At 39.0% G+C, this 16111-nt stretch overlaps 1 protein-coding gene across 1 annotated transcript in view; it reads right to left on the reverse strand.

Moving 5' to 3' along the window:
• LOC111339196 (F-box DNA helicase 1) overlaps positions 1-16045 on the reverse strand; it is a 32144-nt gene extending 16099 nt beyond the window's left edge. The window contains exons 1-16 of the mRNA XM_022945788.2: positions 14893-16045; positions 13709-13836; positions 12910-13027; positions 11813-11997; positions 11272-11394; positions 10797-10894; positions 8656-8734; positions 8295-8384; positions 5976-6246; positions 5112-5190; positions 3888-3974; positions 3516-3652; positions 2853-2952; positions 2210-2331; positions 1701-1770; positions 76-182 (exon numbers count right to left, since the gene is read on the reverse strand). Of these exons, the coding sequence (XP_022801523.2) occupies positions 76-182; positions 1701-1770; positions 2210-2331; positions 2853-2952; positions 3516-3652; positions 3888-3974; positions 5112-5190; positions 5976-6246; positions 8295-8384; positions 8656-8734; positions 10797-10894; positions 11272-11394; positions 11813-11997; positions 12910-13027; positions 13709-13836; positions 14893-15969 (2871 nt within the window). The 5' untranslated portion in view covers positions 15970-16045. The remainder of the gene's footprint in view (positions 1-75; positions 183-1700; positions 1771-2209; positions 2332-2852; positions 2953-3515; positions 3653-3887; positions 3975-5111; positions 5191-5975; positions 6247-8294; positions 8385-8655; positions 8735-10796; positions 10895-11271; positions 11395-11812; positions 11998-12909; positions 13028-13708; positions 13837-14892) is intronic.
• Between the last annotated feature and the right edge of the window lie 66 nt (positions 16046-16111).

Below are 16111 nucleotides of genomic sequence, written 5' to 3' on the forward strand. Positions count from 1 at the left end.
TCCGACTCTCCAACTAAGCTGAGAATTTTGTAAGATATCAAATAACCTGTTCATTATATGAGGTGTGGCACAAACCTTAATCTTGCCAAGCAGTTCTGGGTCAGGAGCGCATTTCGCATACTTCTTTAATTCAGAAAATGACCGGAATTTCTTGATCAAAGCGTCTTTGATTCCCAAGTAAGCTACAATAAAAAAAAAAAAAAAAAAAAGAAACAATTTATGCTCCAAGCCACGTCCTTCTTCTTTTTTTTTTTTCAGTCAATTTTCATCGATCTGCGAACTGTTTTAAGGAGCATATATCCTCAAAATTTAACAAAAAACTGTTTACCTCTAAAGGAAATACCAGTAACACCCATTCGAGTAGCGTTGCCTAGATATCATTATCACAGAGTGTCCTAAAGACTAGTAATAATCAGAGATTAGGGAGATGCGTTCGACCATGTGGGACGAGCCAGCACACCAACGCGCGAGGCAAAACGTGAAACTCGATGACTCCCGCTAGAAACAAAGCACATGGTCGATGGAAATGACATCATTCGCCCCTGAACAGTTTTTTGCCCCTGAATTATTATTATTTAATTTTTTTTTTGGGGGGGGGGGGGCAAAAATGTCGATTTCGACTGCACTATGAACGCGTTCTTTGTCGAACGCAATAATTCCTCAGTTCTAACAGTAATTTGTGAAGGCGACATGATATCGTGTCCTCGGTGGTTATCAGAGCAACTGCATTTTTCTTTCGAATGAATTCGGCTTTTTTTTCTTCAGAAATTCGAGAGAATAGTTGGGAATAACTTTTAAAATAACCAATCATTTGTTGTAATCAATTCCCCCGGGATGATTTCAGTTTGACCTGATAATTGACCAATCTGAACCCACACTATGCAAAATTACCACAAACAATCATATAATCCTCATTCAAAGGAGCTATCATCTTTAAGCTGCCACTCAATCGTATCTGGCATTCTCTACTGCGAGGATCGTGCATCATACGTATCTATAACCGCAGTTCAAAATATATGAACTTCATATATTCATCGTATTTGATTTATCATCACGGGTTTATTACGAATTAACTTAAAGGCCTGCTGCCAGTTGGCTTGTTAGCTCAATTGGTAGAGCGCTGCACTAGTATCGCAGAGGTCAGTGGTTCGAATCCCATACAGGCCTGATTTTTTTCAGGTCTGATTTTCGCTATTGCATAAATAGCGCTCTCTACTGCGAGGATCGTGCATCATACGCGACATGATATGACGGTCAATCTTACCGAAAAGTTTGAAGCGATCATTGGACAATCAGTTAACCTGCGAAGACTAACTTTGGCTTCAGTATCATTACATAGGTGGTTATCAGAGCAACTGCATTTTTCTTTCGATTGAATTCGACTTCTTTTTCTTCAGAAATTCGAGAGAATAGTTGGGAATAACTTTTAAAATAACCAATCATTTGTTGTAATCAATTCCACCGGGATGATTTCAGTTAGACCCGATAATTGACCAATCAGAACCCACACTATGCAAAATTACCACAAACAATCATATGATCCTCATTCAAAGGAGCTATCATCTTTAAGCTGCCAACACTCAATCGTATCTGGTATTTTTATACCAGACCCCACGTTCATTTTTACAGCTAGTGCAGCATATGCACCGTAAATGCTATCTAACAATCTGACAATCCCCATCGTGTTTGAGGTCACTTACGTGTGTTTGTGTCAGCAGTAAACAGTCTGTAGATGTCCATCACTCGGTCAAGAGCAAGGCTTTTAAGACCCTGAAGAGAAAAGAAGGAAAAGGAATAACGTTTGTATGCAAAATGTAACTTAAATTAAAATAATATCCGTTTACGATTACAGTGTGATTTGAGATATGGGCGACTACGTCATGTAAGCATGATTACTTCCAAGTATTTCGTTCTCAGCGAGAATTGAATGCTCCAGGCATGATTCAAGGCATGCCCCAGAAGTGCCCCAAAAATAATTCTTCCTACAATACGGATACATTTTCCCTGTCCGGTCAGACTTAGCCAAGTCGATAAACATTTTATCCCACTAACTCTTTCTTTCTTTCTTCCTGCGGTTTTGTATTTCGCGGGGCCGTAAGCACGGCTTTTTCCAACCGTGCTCGTGCCATCGTGCAAAGCCTTTATACGGGGAGCCGCACGGGTCAGATTATAAACAAACTTACAAAAACAAATATCCTTTATGCCTCACCCCAACAAAACCAACTTTTTTGTCGTTGTTTGCACAGCACACAGTGACAGCCTCGTTGAACAGAGTATAGTTACAGCGTGTAATCACACACACCTGACCAGATTGTACACCGAGCACTGAGCCTACAAAATGAACAATAAATTCCATCAAGATCCATGGAAATGATAAAATCTCTAATTGTCATAATAAAATGGCAGACTATTTAGAGGCTTGTAAAGCGGCCTTGTCAACTTACATACGCTGGACACTTTTCAACAAAGTGCTCTGAAATCAAAACCGAAGCTGTCGCGATGGACAAAAAGAATAAAGGAAAATATCACAAGGTGCCGGCGGGAAAACAAAGCAAAAACACGTTATCCGTTTCGAGTGCGGGAGAATGAATGGAACCATAGCAAAAACTTGTTTTGGTTTTGCATTTGACCGATTGAGAAGGAGCTGGAAGTCTTTAAGACCAATGAAAGAAGGCGAAACCAATTTAACGATAAATCCCATATTTAAATCAAACATTCATATTTATGGCAACAGCACAAAAACATACGAGCTAGCACAACTTGACTTGTTGGTTCTGTGGGAGAACTGATCATACAAATAAACACTACAATTAAATAAACTTCTAGTAGGAACTTCAAGGTGTAGCATCTACCTTTGTTAGCTCCTCCAACCAAAGTCTTGTTTCGCACACCTTTTAGCACGTCCAGAACACAAGACGCAACATAAGCTATCTCGGGACCAAATCTGAATGACTGTAAACAAACAGAATTCAAGTATAAGAAGGTGCCACACGCACTGTTTGCGTTAATAGACATATAAATGTGCGTTGAAGCGAACTTCATGCTTCTTTTGTGGATATACATCATGACGTTAACAACAAAAACAACCAAAGAACAACAACAACAGCCAAACGAAACAATCAATCCCCCCACCCCACCCCAGTGTCCGCCACTGCTGTAATTTTGTTGTTGTTTCTGTAGAGGAATTTAGGGGTGATGTGTCAATTGATCTCGTTCACTAATTTCTTGTTTCCTTGTTTTTTTTCCTCCTTCTTTCATGTTTCATTTACTTTGCAAAAACAGCGGTCTTGTCTTTCTTTTTTTTTCTTTCTTTCTTTGCCTTTGTCTTCGTTCTTTCTTTTCCTTCCTTCCTCTTTTAATTTCTCTCCTTTCCAGTAGTAATATCAACTACTGTTACAATTAAATACTATCGTTCCATCGTTATTAGTATTATTATCATTATATAATTAGTAGTACTAATATTACCATTATCCCGATAAACATCCTTACGGTCATTGTCATTGTCGCCAACTAACCTGAGTGAGGTAAAACGTATGGGTGCCCTTTACCTCCTGAAGGGCGTTTCTTGCTCCGCGAAAAGCATATATCTGCTGATGAGGGTCTCCCACTAAAATCTTGGCACAAGACTGCCTGAGGAGAATGTCGGAGGCAGCTACAACACAACATGCGACATAAATTAACATGCATCCAATTCATATGTGTTAAAACGGTTTTAAATAAAGTGACTGTTAATAAAATGGTTCAAGTTTTCGCAACCAATTTTCGAAAGCAGTGGAGCAAATTGAATAAAATGATAGATTATTGTTGAAAATCAAACGAAAATCATCGTCAACGATGACTGCGTAAAATGATTTCTTATGCATACAAAAAAAAAATCCTCAACTCACCAGGAGTACAGTCTTGAGCTTCATCTACCAGGAGACAGTCATATCCATCAAGAACTGGCCTGTCGAGTTGATAGATCTTAAGGTAACCTGTAAAAAAAAAATATGGGTGTTAATCTGTAATTCAGGTGGGCAAACGGTTTGCGCGTGAATTCCCGGTCGAAAGGTTCGGCTCAGGGACCTAGCCAATTCGTTGTGTTGTTTTCTATGGCAAACACCATACTCTTACCATGTCACTCTCCCCCCAGGTTCGGGTTGTTCAAAGCTGGTTCAAGCATAGTTCCAGGGTTAGTGTGAAATCTGATTTCAGTATAATTATTTTTGCCCACAAATTGATCATTGGATGCTCTAAAAAGAGAATTGCGTCAAAAAGGCTATTGAACAAAGTAATAAAGAAACCTGGATTAAAATTTAATCATGGGTTAGCGCGAATCGGCCTTCGAACAACTGGACCCAGGAGTATTAATGAGTAATGGCGAACTGTCTGGAGAACCTGACGAAATAGTGTTGGGGTGGGGAGGGGGAAGATCTACCATGGACTGGAATTCCTCTAGGGTGGAGTGGGAAGGGAGTAGCTATACTACTCTTTGCTTCATACTAAGGAAGTCGGGATGAGCTTCGACAATATTGACTCTAACAACAACAAACATATGAAACATATGTATGAACTGCGGTTATGAGACGTATATGTGAACGATCCTTCGCAGTAAAGCACTATTTGAGCAATAGTGAAAATCAGACCTGAAAAAAATTTCAGGTCTGATTGCTTTACTGCGAAGGATCGTTCACATATACGTCTCATAACCGCAGTTCATACATATGTTTCATATGTTTGTTGTTGTTTGATTTATCATCTACGGGTTTATGTCGAATTAATTTGATGGCCTGCTCCCAGTTGGCTTGTTAGCTCAATTGGTAGAGCGCTGCACTAGTATCGCAGAGGTCAGTGGTTCGAATCCCGTACAGGCCTGAAATTTTTTTCAGGTCTGATTTTCACTATTGCTCAAATAGTGCTTTACTGCGAAATATTGACTCTATTGCGTACTTCATCTTTACCTTAAATCTGTAATTTAGCAGAAAAGGAAAAGTCCTCAATAAGTGAAAGGTATCAATTCGCACGTAACACTTATTAGAATCTTTATCTACCCCATGCGCACCCACTTCCACTTAAGGTACGGGTGTGTCACATATTCTAACGTAGAGATATAAAAATGATTGCACACTTACCATCATGGGTGATAGGGAAATCTTTATCCCCTTGATCTTTCATTCGCTCCCATAAGGCTTGCGCATGTGAGACAACTTTCTACAGTTAAAATAAAATTCAGACAACCATGTCAACTATATCATATCCACGAGTGTCCGGCCATAGGTGGCAAAGAAAAAATAGAGCCTATTAACAAAAAAACCTCGAATATCGTGCGCATAGAGGCTACAAATAAGCTTCCAAATGTCGACCTTTCTTGACAAATACACCCTTCCGCTACGAAAAAAAATTAAAGGGACGATTATTAAAACAGAGTTTAGCCGTTGTTTAACAATATCGCGTCTAAAAGAACCCTCAATATGGCTGGACCTTTTACCTGAGCATATATTTTTGCTAAGTGTTAAGATGGTCCGAAAGTAAACAGTGAAAGGACATTTATTTGATTAAATCTATTATAGAGAGAGCCTGAGGCCCACTGATTGCGTAAAACCGTGGTTTGGTTTACACCTTGCGTAAATAACCCGCCCAAAGTGAACTCGCCAGATTTCGAGAAAGAACACAACAATTTTTGGCATGTCTTCTGCCATCTCCCCTTTAGTTTACTACATAATAATACAAAAATAGGTTTAATACCGTTTCACAGAATGCTATGGTCAAATGCCATACATGTATAAGCTGAACTATGACGCGTTGGCGAGGCCGTCTACCGTGTTGATGGGTAAAAGGGCGTCTTGCGCAAATGATAGGGGTTAAGCAAAAACAAAAGCAGTTCACCATTCCACGTAAATGACCACTCGAGGTTCCTATCACTCACGTTCAAAAGAAATTGACACGTGCGTAGTATCAATAAAATTACGTGCGTAGTGTCAATTAAATCACCCTACCTGAATGTGCTTGTCGCTGTTCAAATAACTCGTATCCGAACCGTGTTCACCAAAGATAGATATCACAATCTCGCTTCCTTCTGAAGTAGAAATATCCACTGAGGTTCTTTTGGCCGCTGGTACATGCTTAGGGCTCACAGTAATGTCTGCAGATGCTATGAAATTATTAAGAGTTTCTTCAACTCGTCTGGCATGAAGATATCCGCAGTCGGAAGGAAGGACATTCATGATAGTACTGATCCGTAAACGATACGCAAGCTTGTGTCTGTATCTAAATAAATGAATCAATGATTAGCAGATACAGCTGCACGTGGTTACGAATTTTAACTCCCAGTGTTGATATATCAAGATATCATATTATCAGCATCTAAACAACCAATCAGAATATTGAAAAAGCATGACACAGTTTTGTTGATGAATGCCTTGTTAATAGGAATGTGCAGTCATTTAGCTTGTGCTGCGGCATCTGATACCCGATAAATTCAAAAGAAGAAACCTCGGTCGTTTCACGCCTTATCGGATCCTAACGCTTCCTGAAAGAAAAACTCGCCTAAATTATATTTTGTCTTTAACTGCACCTATTAAGTTTTCTGATGTATAGTTTGCTTGGATTAATTTAGTGGAACTAGCGCGTGTAGGAATTTTTTCCCAAAGGACATCCGCGAAGGTGGGAAGTAACCTTCATCTCAACTCACGTGATATAAGGTTCAGTATTAATCAAACCTTGGCCACAGTAGTTAAACACGAAGGCGCGCTATAAAAGGAGCCTTAGGTACCACTAGACATTTGTCAATCAACCGTCGTGTGATGTAGAACTCTTAGAGTCAAGTCAGCTTGAGCTACAGCAACTCCAAAGCAGTGAACAGCGGGCGCATTCCTCAAAATTGTTTTATGTCTTCATCACAATACAAGAATTTTTGAGATTTGTATTTCCTTTCTTTATTTGTGGCGGTAAATTTGAGATCGAAGTAGGTTGTTCGCACGTTACCTCATTGCCACCATGCTGGTGGAAGTAAGCAATAGATATCTCATTAGTTCCTTTTGTTCATCTACCAGCATTTAAATTTGACCCGCACACGTCAACGGTGAGTGAAAAATGAGCCTTGGTTTTCCCAGGGAAGACTTCCTTATATAGCCTTCCTTCGTGTTTAAACCTCATAAAGTACTGTTCACGTGTACTGCAGCACCTAAACGCGCCCCAAACGCGAGTGAAACGTGAAAATTACAAAAGCTTCCAGTGCGTGTAGTTACGCGCGTTTAGCAGCGAACTTGCACGCGTACAATGGTTTACACGCCAATGCACTTATTCTAACTAACTATTAACCAGTACAGCTCAACAGATGTAATTCGTAGTAGGAAACCGCACATCGGTCCACTAAATTCGGTGACAATTGGGGAGGATCGGATCGAGTGGGTGAAACACTCTCGTCTTTTGGGTGGTACTATCGACTAGAGACTTCCATGGACCCACCACCTTACTAATGTAAAAAAGAATTTTGTAAACAAACTTTGCCTATTGAAAAGGAGTTCGTTCTTGAACAGAAACGCCCGATTGGACTTATACTTCAAGATAATACTACCATCAGTTCTATACGGACTAGTCGTCTGGGGCGGCTGCCCTAATGCAGAGCTTCTACATTCGCTAGAAGTACTTCACCGAAGGGCGGCCAGAATTATATCTAACTTGCCCCGAGATATCCCTACTGAGGAAGTTTACCGACAATCGAACTGGAATACTTTAACCCTCTATTACAAACTTCGATTAATTGAACTACTCCATAGCGTGTTTATAGGTGAAGCACCTACGGCTCTGTCATACTTAACAAACAAACCATGCACCACATACAATTTTCGAAGGAGTAATAATATAATTGTCCCAAGTTTTAACTCGCAGTTTCTTAAAAACTCCATTAGCTATGGAGGCGCTATACTCTGGAACGCTGTCTCGAAACATTTCACAGACCAGTTTTCAGTTTTTTATCGCAAAGTGAAGAAGGACTCTTATTTTAAGGATCTCGATTTTAGCGCACAGTCAGTCCAGTCACTACCCAGTCACTACCAAGATTTTAAATGGTTTTAACTACCTTTATGTTTTAAACGCTGTAGTCAATTTACTTAGAGATAAATAATGCAAATCATTTTTATCATTCTTACTGTATATTTTGTAGAGTGATTTTAAGGGACACCATTCTTATTGTTATTGTAATCATATTCACACGACCCCACAAGCCCCCAGCTTTAAACCTCATCGTGTTTAAATAAAGGACATGATTAATTGATTGATGGATTGATTCAAATTACTATAGCCGTTGTCCTAACCTAAATCCCACTTTTCTGTAGGCTAGTGAGTGGATCGTGCGGTTCTCAACATTGCTGGGAAACAACTTAGCTGCATGTTCCTGAATTGACCTAAAGACAAACAGAAAAAGAAAATGAAATCTAGCTCTGAAAAGCTGAAGGGTTCATTAGTACCATTAGTAACTACTGACCGCAACATTGCTAAAAAACAAAGAGTTTGAACTCGTTGAGACCCAAAGAAATACCTGTACATACACAAGCAGAGCCAAAGCATTTGCAAAATTGTCAATAATAAGCTCTGTTTCAAGACTGCTGATTAATCATTTTCTCCTTCACTGTTGCTACACAAGAAATACTTGGGAAATTTTAGCATATTACTTACTTGTTATACGCCACATTAAGGAAACGTTCCATGGGCCTCATCTTGGTGTACTCAACAAGAGTTGTGGTCTTACCAGTTCCTTAAAAAAATATTACATATTCAGGATTTCAGTGAGAAATGTAGCAACAATGTTGTGAGAGATAACAAAGTTAAATCGAGCTTGAAGCTGTGTGGCCACTGAGGTTAAGGCAATGTGCTGTAAGCTGTGCGCCTGGGTTCAATTCTTCCACCCTACTATTGACTGGATTTCTTCTTTCTTGCCCCAAATAGGCCATTTTAGTTGCCATCTTTGTAGTAGGCCATTTTACAGTTGTGTACTTAGTTGCCAAGCCTTTAAATTGGAGTGAGGCTGAAGGTGACCTTGTTGTGATAGTGACCGGTATTTAGTTAGCATGATATCAAAGTAATAAAGGCTGATAGTTTCTAAAGAAACTGTTTGGAGCTGCGTCGGTGGGGGTAACGAAATAATTTGAATATATCAACAAAGTTGAAATGGTAAATTGGCCACCGTTACGGTTATAAAAGCTGACGTTTCGAGCGTTAGCCCTTCCTCGGAGCGAAGAGAGGAATTGTGGGTTGTGTGTACTTTTAAAGGCAGAAAGTGGAGCTGCGTGATTGGTGGGAACATGGCAACGAGAAAAACAGGAATAAATTAGTGAAATGAAAGCGTATCAAAGTAATTTACATTAGAAAATCAGCGACATTTGTATCATAACAAGGTCACCCTTGGCCTCACTCCTGTTCAAAGGCTTGGCAACCAAGCATACAACTGTAAAATGGACTATTCAACTCCTTGGCTGTACTTCGTGTATAGTCAACTGGTTTGCCTCCTACCTGATGGGATTTTTAAATACCATGTTTTTTCTCAATGTTTGTTTCCAATTTGTTTGTATTTACCCTGAAAATCCCCATTTGGGGAATGTTTAATTATGTATACATTGCATTACATACTCTGCACACGGTGACACCTAAAGAAAGACAGTTCTGGAACTTTAGCCCAAGGCTGTAAATAACTAATGGGCAGTCGCCAGTCACGTTGTCCGGTCAAACATGCTTTTGCTCAGACACTACCCGTTTTTGGCCGGTGAAATTTTAACAGTCGGAACTCTTGCGATAGTGAACCCAGATGGCACAGTAATCCTTTTACAACTAAAAAACAACTGAATCCAAGTCGGTCTGGCAATAAAAATTACAAGTCAATAATTTTACTACTCTTTACTGCAGAAGCAGTCTCGCATTGAGTACGTGGAACGGTTACGCACGATACAACCGCAATTGTCCGTTTTATTTTACATCTGGAAAAATCACTTATAAATAAATATTACACTCAGAGCCCTTTTTTTTTTAAGTTACAGTTGTGAATTTTTGTTAGAGTAAAGGAGTGGTCGGATTCTCCAGGTTTTGGGCCTTTTGCTCGCTTTTGCACTTTGCAACAAATGCTACTTGGAGTATTCTCGATGCAGCAAGATTATTCTTCGTGAGGGTATTTTCCGATCATTCAATCAATCAAACAATCAGTCACTTTATTTAAAAGTAAATGATGGTATCTAGCCAAAGGTAAAACCCTCTACTAACTGGGTACACTTAAATAAAGTAAATAAAATAACTGAAGACACGATGATTTGCAGACGCGACAGGACTTATGACATCGCGGAAATTTGCGACTGCCGGGAATTTCTCGACCACTAATTTGTCTACTTTTATATTGGTTTTTTTTTTCTTTTGGAAACATGACTGTGTCCCTTGTGATTATCAAACAGTTAAAAAAAATTATAATTTCTTTAAACGAGTCGATAAAGGATCGGACAATATGTCCGCAAACCAAGGAAATGTCCGGTCAGTGCCCAATTTTGACCGGACTTTGTCCGTTGACCGGCCGTTATTTGCAGCCCTGTTAGCCAGGTAATCCTTTGTAGTAGAAAAAGAATTCTCTGATATCCTAAATAAAAACAGCCTTTGTCCATAGTTCCCCTCGATTAACTATGCTTTGTCTGTATACAGTTTATACTTTATACAATCACTAACATGTCAGGCAAGATAATCCAAACTTGCTTGTGAAAATTGCTAATCAGAAAACTCACTTCCTGTTAACCAATTGCAGAAGTGGTATATAATAATCGACAAAAAAGGGGGATTCTTACCAGCAAATGCTACAATTTTTATGATCTCCCCCACTTTGACATCATGTTTGATAATGCGAACTTGCTCATGTGTAAGCTGCAGCTTGTCAAAAGATGACCTATAGGGAAAGACATTCCTCATAATTATTTCTTTCACATTTACAAAGGCTGACAGACTGCAGCTGACAGACTGCAGTCCGTACAGAGGCTAAAAATTCTTCTAACAAAAATCTTAAGTAAATTTTGCACTTCTGCTTCACGGAGGTTTTCAAGTGTGGTGTAGACAAGTATGTGGATATGTTTTTGTTTTACATCTTTTCTGCTGCTCTGATCTGACATTTGCCTCAGTGAAAGGGAAACTCAGCTTAGTAACGCCTTGTGGGGTAGTTTTCTATCTTAAGCAAAAAACAGTGTATGAACTGATAGGTGAGATTGAGAGAGCCAACCTGAACTCTACATGTAGACATGCAATATCCAAAATTGGTTCCCATATTACCTGTATCGCATCATTGACTGCTGTCCTGTAGAATTCTGACCAAATACAGAGCCAAGAGATGCACATGTGGCTTGGAATGCATTCTCATACAAATACAGTGTATAAAACACCCTGTAGTGGAGACTGATAGGAGAAAAAAATCAAAATGCAGTATGATGGATGGAGAAAAATTTAATTCATCATTTGACAGGTTGATCTTGCTAAACTGTTATTAATAACATTGGTTTCAATAAAAGCCACTGCTTGTAAGACCTACCACTGCCGTCTGTTTAGGCTCTTTTGTTTGGATTTTGCCTTACGACACAGTAACGTTGTATAATATATAATTAGCTGTACCCCAGGGAAAAAGTTATTGAAATTCCTGTGATATTAGAATATCAACAGATTTCAATAATTCACCCTAGGATTTCTATTTGACATTCACAAATAACTTGCTTCCTTGCAGTGTGCCAATCATTGGGCACATACAATGTACATGTATGGTGTAACAGTGTATCTTGGAATGGAATCTGAAGCAACTCATTCAGTGAGACAGACATACCCACTACCAATTCTGTTTTGTGACTCCAGGTAATAAAATACTGATGCAAGACAGTATAGACATTCCAGAATGTCCTGCACCAAACAGGATGTGGACCTTGTCATACAATGGACTATTTCTTGTACTTCATAAACTGTTTGGCATACCAGTGTCAAAAGTGCAACAACAGACCAAGGACTAAGAACCTTGAACAAAGAGAATGTTTGCTTTAATTGGGTGAATACACATGATTAGCAAATAGGGTCACACATTTATACACCTTTATTTTAAGCATGACTGGTAAAAGAAATTAATTTTTCAAACTGGTGGAGCACATGTATGTATTAAACATGTAGAGCAGGGCTGAATACTAACTTTTCAACTTACTAGCCAAGTGGCTAGTGACATCTTACATGTTTTGAGATGTTACGACAATTTCAGTCTGTTTACTAGCCAAACTGGTTAGTGGAAATTGAAAACCCCTAGCCAAAACTGAATTTCTATTAGTCTGTTGCTAGTGGGCTACTGTTAGTGTCGAGCCCTGTAGAGGTACATGTACTGAAGGCACTTAATAGGCCATTCAATTAAATTCAAAATTGGCTCCGAAGCATTGGGGAATAAAACAAAAGAAATTACATTGAGGTTGAGGGATGAACAACTTACTTCACTTTGTTTTGCTCCCCCAAGCCTTGGAGCCACGTTAGAATTAATTTCTAATAATTATATTGAAAATGGCTCATTTTACTGGCTGACCTCCTGAAAAGGAGAACACTGAGTACAGACAGGTTGTTTTTTTTTTTTTTTTCAGGAAATCAAGAAAATTAGAATTGTCTCTCACAAAGTTAAAGCTTGCAATTTTGGAATCCTTGGAATTCTTGTTGATTTTGTAAAGATTACAAGTTACACTTTTGATCTTGCCTTTATTTCCATAAGATGAAAGTATATGTTAGTCAGCATACAAGTCATGTATGTGACACAGCTCTTGATACGTCTTTAGTGCTCTGCAATTCCACACCTCTCAAAACTTGCACACCCCTCTACAAAAGAGGTAGTGAAGCACACTAGCACTAAATATATTACCACCAAGTGTAAAAACTCATGTTAAACTTATCTTGTACCTCTTTTGAGCTCCCGGTAAGAGTTCCCAAGAATGTACCTATCAGTGGGAACTTGGGATGTGTCTTTAACTTTTCCATCAAAGATGAACTCCCTTTTCTTTTAAAATCTTTCATAAAACTAGAAAATAATAAAAAGAATTCAGTTGTTAATGTGTCTAAATGTGAGTTATGCCAAGTTTAGCCTGTAGCTGTAAGCTGAAGTTTGCTAAGGGGTGTTTACTCAACCTTGCAGGTGTCAAGCATTTTAATGAAGAATCTACACCTTTCCTGTAGGGGTGGCGTCAGTCTGTTTTGGTTGCTTCAAATCACAAAGTTCCTACTCCAGGGCTGTGGTCTAGCAGTGCCTGGTGGCCCCCAACACCTTACTTTTGCACTTAGGTGACTAAGGAATCTTAGTTTTTTCATAAAAAGCATATGCTGGGCAGCCTGAATTTCACAGTTTCAGAGCACTGGGCTTCCTTCAATTTTTCTTAGGGCACAGCCTTGTACTCTCGTTTTCTATCCACTTTGTGCCCTGTGGTGAGCAATTCAAAGCTCTGTCTTTTCCCTGTGATTGATAATGTGACAGCACCTGGGTTAAGGTTACTTGAAGGGCCATCATGTTTAGATATCAGTGATATATTAATATATAATAATTAAACTCTGATGTAATTATTGACTACACTTAACTCCCCCCCCTCCCCCCCTTTGTCACCTCCCTGCATCCCATGCTCCTCTCAGCTCTCTCATATCATATAGTTCCCATGTACTCGGTAAGTGTACAACCATTAAAATGTGTAAAACAGGACGCTAATAATACCTTGCAAGATTTAATGGGAACAAATCCACCTCTAGAAGTCCTTTTCTCTCCAGTAGTTCAATCATAACATCTTCTGATGAGCTGTCCTTGTTTTTTAGAAGAAAGTATTTCTTCTTCCAAGGAATAAACTAAAACATAAATCAGCATGTGTAAAAAACCAAATTATTTAGTGAATAAGACAAAGTTATAAGATAGAGGGTGAGATGTTTAACCCTTTCACACCAAATATCTTATCAGCAATTCTCCTTACTCTCTGCCATACAATTCTTATCAAGTAAGTTTGGGGAATTTGGTATTGGATCAACTAAAAATAGTGCTCTTTACTGCGAGGATTGTGCACAAATACGTTTCTAGAACCACAGTTCAGAGATATGAATTTCATATATTCATGGTGTTTGATTTATCATCTTACGGGTTTATATCGAATTAATTTAATGACCTGCTCCCAGTTGGTTTGTTAGCTCAATTGGTAGAGCACTGCACTAGTATTGCAGAAGTCAGTGGTTTGAATCCCGTACAGGCCTGAATTTTTTCAGGTCTGATTGTCACTATTGCTTAAATAGTGCTCTTTACTGCGAGGATCGTGCACAAATACGTTTCTATAACTGCAGTTCAGATATATGAATTTCATATATTCATTGTGTTTGATTTATCATCTTACGGGTTTACGTCAAATTAATTTGATGACCTGCACCCAGTTGGCTTGTTAGCTCAATTGGTAGAGTGCTATGCTAGTATTGCAGAAGTCAGTGGTTTGAAACCCGAACAGGCCTGAATTTTTTCAGGTCTGATTTTCACTATTGCTTAAATAGTGCTCTTTACTGCGAGGATCGTGCACAAATGCATTTCTATAACCACAGTTCAGATCTAAGAATTTCATATATTTGTTGTGTTTAAAAATCCCATGTTAATATTTTTCTGTACTCTCAACACTTGTCTGCCTGCTTGATATTGATTTAATATTGTAAGGAGAAATCCTGTCTTGATCACTCATGGAAGTGAAAGGGTTGAGGACAAAAAAAAAAGTTTTGATACTAGATTTCACTGATCTCTCTGTCATCTGAACTTCTGTCATCTTTAATTACAATCAATAATTTAGTCATCTACTTACATTGTAACAAAAATTTTGAGACAGGCAGTCCTTTATTTTAAAATAGGCATAGATTTACTTTACAAGTACTTACTGAATCTTGTGATATTATGTCGTACCACTGGCGGCACACTAGGGCACAATTTAACATCAAATCCACCATAGGTAATTGACAGAAAATATTCTCCATAATCTCCACAGGCAGTTGAGTAAAATGTGTACTACAGTGATTGAAATCTTGAGAATCATCTTCCTCATCAAAATCATTTATGTCACCACCAACAAGACCAAATGTTGACCTGGATGATGACTTGGTTTTAACTTGCTTTGTAGATTGAAAAGATTCAGAATTGTTTTTGTCGCATCCTGTTTGGCTAACTGTGCTTTCCAGGCTTACTTGACCACTCGGAATGCAGGAATCATTCCAGTGTGCTTGTGATGAACTACGTATAGAGTTTCCTTCCACCTCAGGATCATATTTAGTTTTTCTTCCGGGAACAACATTCGTAAAACGGCAGTCACTGTCATTTGAAGAATTTTCATCGTCGCTTTTGATGACGATGGTATTCAGGGCACTCCTCTGATTTTTCACAGATTTTCCCTTCAAGTTCTTTGGCGTTCTGGTAGATCGACGAGCGCGTTTCATGTTTTGCGTCGATGGACTTAACGATGACAAACTGGATGCCAGCTGTGTACTTGAACACGAACTGGAAGATAACGAGGAGGACGAAGAGTCCTCAGGGACACGTGTGTATCCGTCAATGAGAGTTTGTTTTCCTTCAGAAGAAGAATTTTTCGAGTTGGTAGGACAAGGAACTTGAAAATCTTCCGGATTGCTAAGAACACTAGCTAAATCGCGCTCCACAAATAAATTTGACTGCTTTTGAGTTCCTGAGCACCACTTTCCAGCTTGCAAATAAATATCAGCGGCTGAAGTGAATCCAAGCGAGGGTGGTAGTATAATTTGATCTGAGTAACGTCGTTGTCCGTCCAAAACAGAACCAGGGGTGGCTGTACCGCGCGAAGAAGGATTTGCAGTTGGTTTAACGAGAAAGTTTACCTCTTCTTTGCTGATACCACTTCTGGGAGTAAAATATTGTGAAATACTCCGTTGACGTGGATTTGAAATAAACATATTTCGCTTTTTTCGGGCAGTGTTATTGCGATCCATGAAACTTATAAAAAAAAATCTCTTCTAACTGCAGTTTGAATTCATTTGTTGGCCGCCATTACTAATGGTTTTTACGCCCCAGTGCTCCTCGGCATTTTTGACGAAAGCTTCAATTCTCCAAGCAGGGGGTGGGGAGGAGAAA

The sequence above is a fragment of the Stylophora pistillata genome, chromosome 5 (genome assembly GCF_964205215.1).
Source record: "Stylophora pistillata chromosome 5, jaStyPist1.2, whole genome shotgun sequence".
Classification (NCBI taxonomy): Eukaryota; Metazoa; Cnidaria; class Anthozoa; order Scleractinia; family Pocilloporidae; genus Stylophora; species Stylophora pistillata.